Raw genomic sequence first — 2,208 nt, 5'->3', positions numbered from 1 at the left:
AGGGAGCAACTTTTTTTTTTTAATTGAACCATACTTGATTGTACACATCTGTGGGGTACAATACGGAGCAACTTTCCATCCTCCCTTTGTTATACCTAAGATTCGTATTCCTTAAATTAAAGTCTGGCCGAGGTTGCACTCCATGGACATCCTTTGGTCCTGAGAAGATAAAATACTTTCTATGTAATACCAATTTTATGCAATAGAAGAGGGACAGTCCCCCAAAGGATGGCAAAGGGGTGCTGGGCAAGAAAAAGTAATAGACACCCATTACTTGACGTATTCAACTCAAATATTTTCCAATGATTTTTTGTTTGTTTGTGACAGTTGTCCTCATTTTCCTTTGTTACTGAGATGATACACAGTGTTCTGTTAAGTTGTGACAAGCTCAGATATCTACCAACATGCTTTTTGATGTCCTCGTTTCTTCTCTCTAAGCAAATGCTGCATTGGATAGNTTTAGATAGAATGACATGTCTTGCCCCTCTCATTTTTTGTAACATTTTAAACATTTAAGATATTTAGATTCTATTTTTTATGAGTTTAGTTTTTAAATATTTATGGAAATATCATGCAAATATATAATCTGTCTTTCTGTTATTATAACAGATATTCTAGCAAGAAACACTAGAGGGCATTCATTGATCTTTCCAAAGACATTTATACACTATTTTTATATGCACTTGTTCATATGCAGTGCAACTTGTTCATGATTGAGAACCTAAATATAAAAATTTTCATTTTCTAAAATATCTAAGCATATTACTGAATACTCAAGAAACCAAACAATGAAAAATAGATAAGTGGGTCACTTTTGTAAATAATATAAAAATTATTTATATTATTTATAAACAATTAAAATTTTAAACGAATCTTAACATATCTCTCCCCCACCTTTACAAACCCACTTTTCAGATCAAGGAAGAATCTAATAAAGGTTAAGTAAATTTAAACAATGTTTGTGAAATCCTTTAAAAAGTATAAAGAAAAGCTCCTGGGAGGTGTTCGCGCAGGATACCTCATCCTTTGAGGATGCTAGATTTCTGGGTTGTGTGTGGGTGGCAGACTTGGGAAAGGTGTGGTTGACAGCAAGCCTGATGCACACTCCCAGGAATCATGCCCTTGTTGATATCTCCCAACTTCCTGCCCAAATGGACTTTCAGATTTTTTCTAGATGCTTCTTGTCTGGGCCACTGGGTAAGTAATTTCCTGAGTCACACTCCTGGGACCTCTTCAAGTCACTTTCTGACAACTCCTTATCCTCCTCCAGAACCTTCACTGACGTGATTCCTGAATCCTTGGATAGATCTTCTAGTACTATCCTGATCTTGCCCTAGGTTTTTGATTGGGTCTTTCTCTAGTTTGAACTTTACTGGGCCCTTTCTACAGAATCTTCCAGAGCTCCTGGACTTCATCTTCTGTACATTCTTTCTGCTTTCACCTGCAAATCCAGAAGGCTTGGAGGGCCCATGCTTGATTTTTGCTGGACACTGACATGTCATCAGTGAGAATTTGCCTTGAGGCCTTGTCAGTTGCTCAGGGCCGTCAGGTGGTTCATCTTTGATGAATGTATCTTGTTGCTGCAGTTTTTCCTGGAGATCAGGGATGATAGAATCNCTACCAACATGCTTTTTGATGTCCTCGTTTCTTCTCTCTAAGCAAATGCTGCATTGGATAGGCCAGACACTGGTTCTTGATGACTGAGGCACTGGTATTTTTTATTCTTGGCATTATACATTCTTGGAATGATCGATACTATGTAAAGTTTAGGCAAGGCACAACGGAACGTGCAGGTTTTGGTGCATGTCCGGGTAAATTGTGTTCCTATACTGCTTTCTATTTTCACCATGACCATTACTGGGGGACTTAAGCAGAGGCAGCAGATGCCCGTGGAAATAGTATTTTATCTTCCAGAGACAGAAGCTCTGTGTATGCATGCTCATGGGCAGGGCACAGGCATGGCTTTGGGGACAAATTGCCTGTATATTGCTGCTTCTTTAAGAATGACTCCTGTAACTACTTTAGTTTGGAGTTAGCTAGAAAGGTAGAACTAGAAAGAAGGCAAGAAGTTTGTTCCACATCTGAAAAACTCTCAGAACAGCTTTGATTTCTATCACCATTCTGTATACATTACAATATATCTATTGTTTAGATAGAATGACATGTCTTGCCCCTCTCATTTTTTGTAACATTTTAAACATTTAAGAT

General features: G+C 37.9%; 1 protein-coding gene across 1 annotated transcript in view; it reads right to left on the bottom strand.

The window, feature by feature from the left end:
• Positions 1–2,208, bottom strand: part of LOC103597743 (spermatogenesis-associated protein 31E1-like) — a 20,577-nt gene that overhangs the window by 14,697 nt on the left and 3,672 nt on the right. The window contains 3 exon segments of the mRNA XM_008581613.1: positions 1,104–1,168; positions 1,171–1,333; positions 1,374–1,592. Coding sequence (XP_008579835.1) covers positions 1,104–1,168; positions 1,171–1,333; positions 1,374–1,592 — 447 coding nt within the window.

This window comes from Galeopterus variegatus, unplaced genomic scaffold, assembly GCF_000696425.1.
Source record: "Galeopterus variegatus unplaced genomic scaffold, G_variegatus-3.0.2 Scaffold2404, whole genome shotgun sequence".
In the NCBI taxonomy this organism is placed as follows: Eukaryota; Metazoa; Chordata; class Mammalia; order Dermoptera; family Cynocephalidae; genus Galeopterus; species Galeopterus variegatus.
Note: the sequence above shows the minus strand (reverse complement) of the source record. Positions and strands in the feature narration are given on the sequence as shown.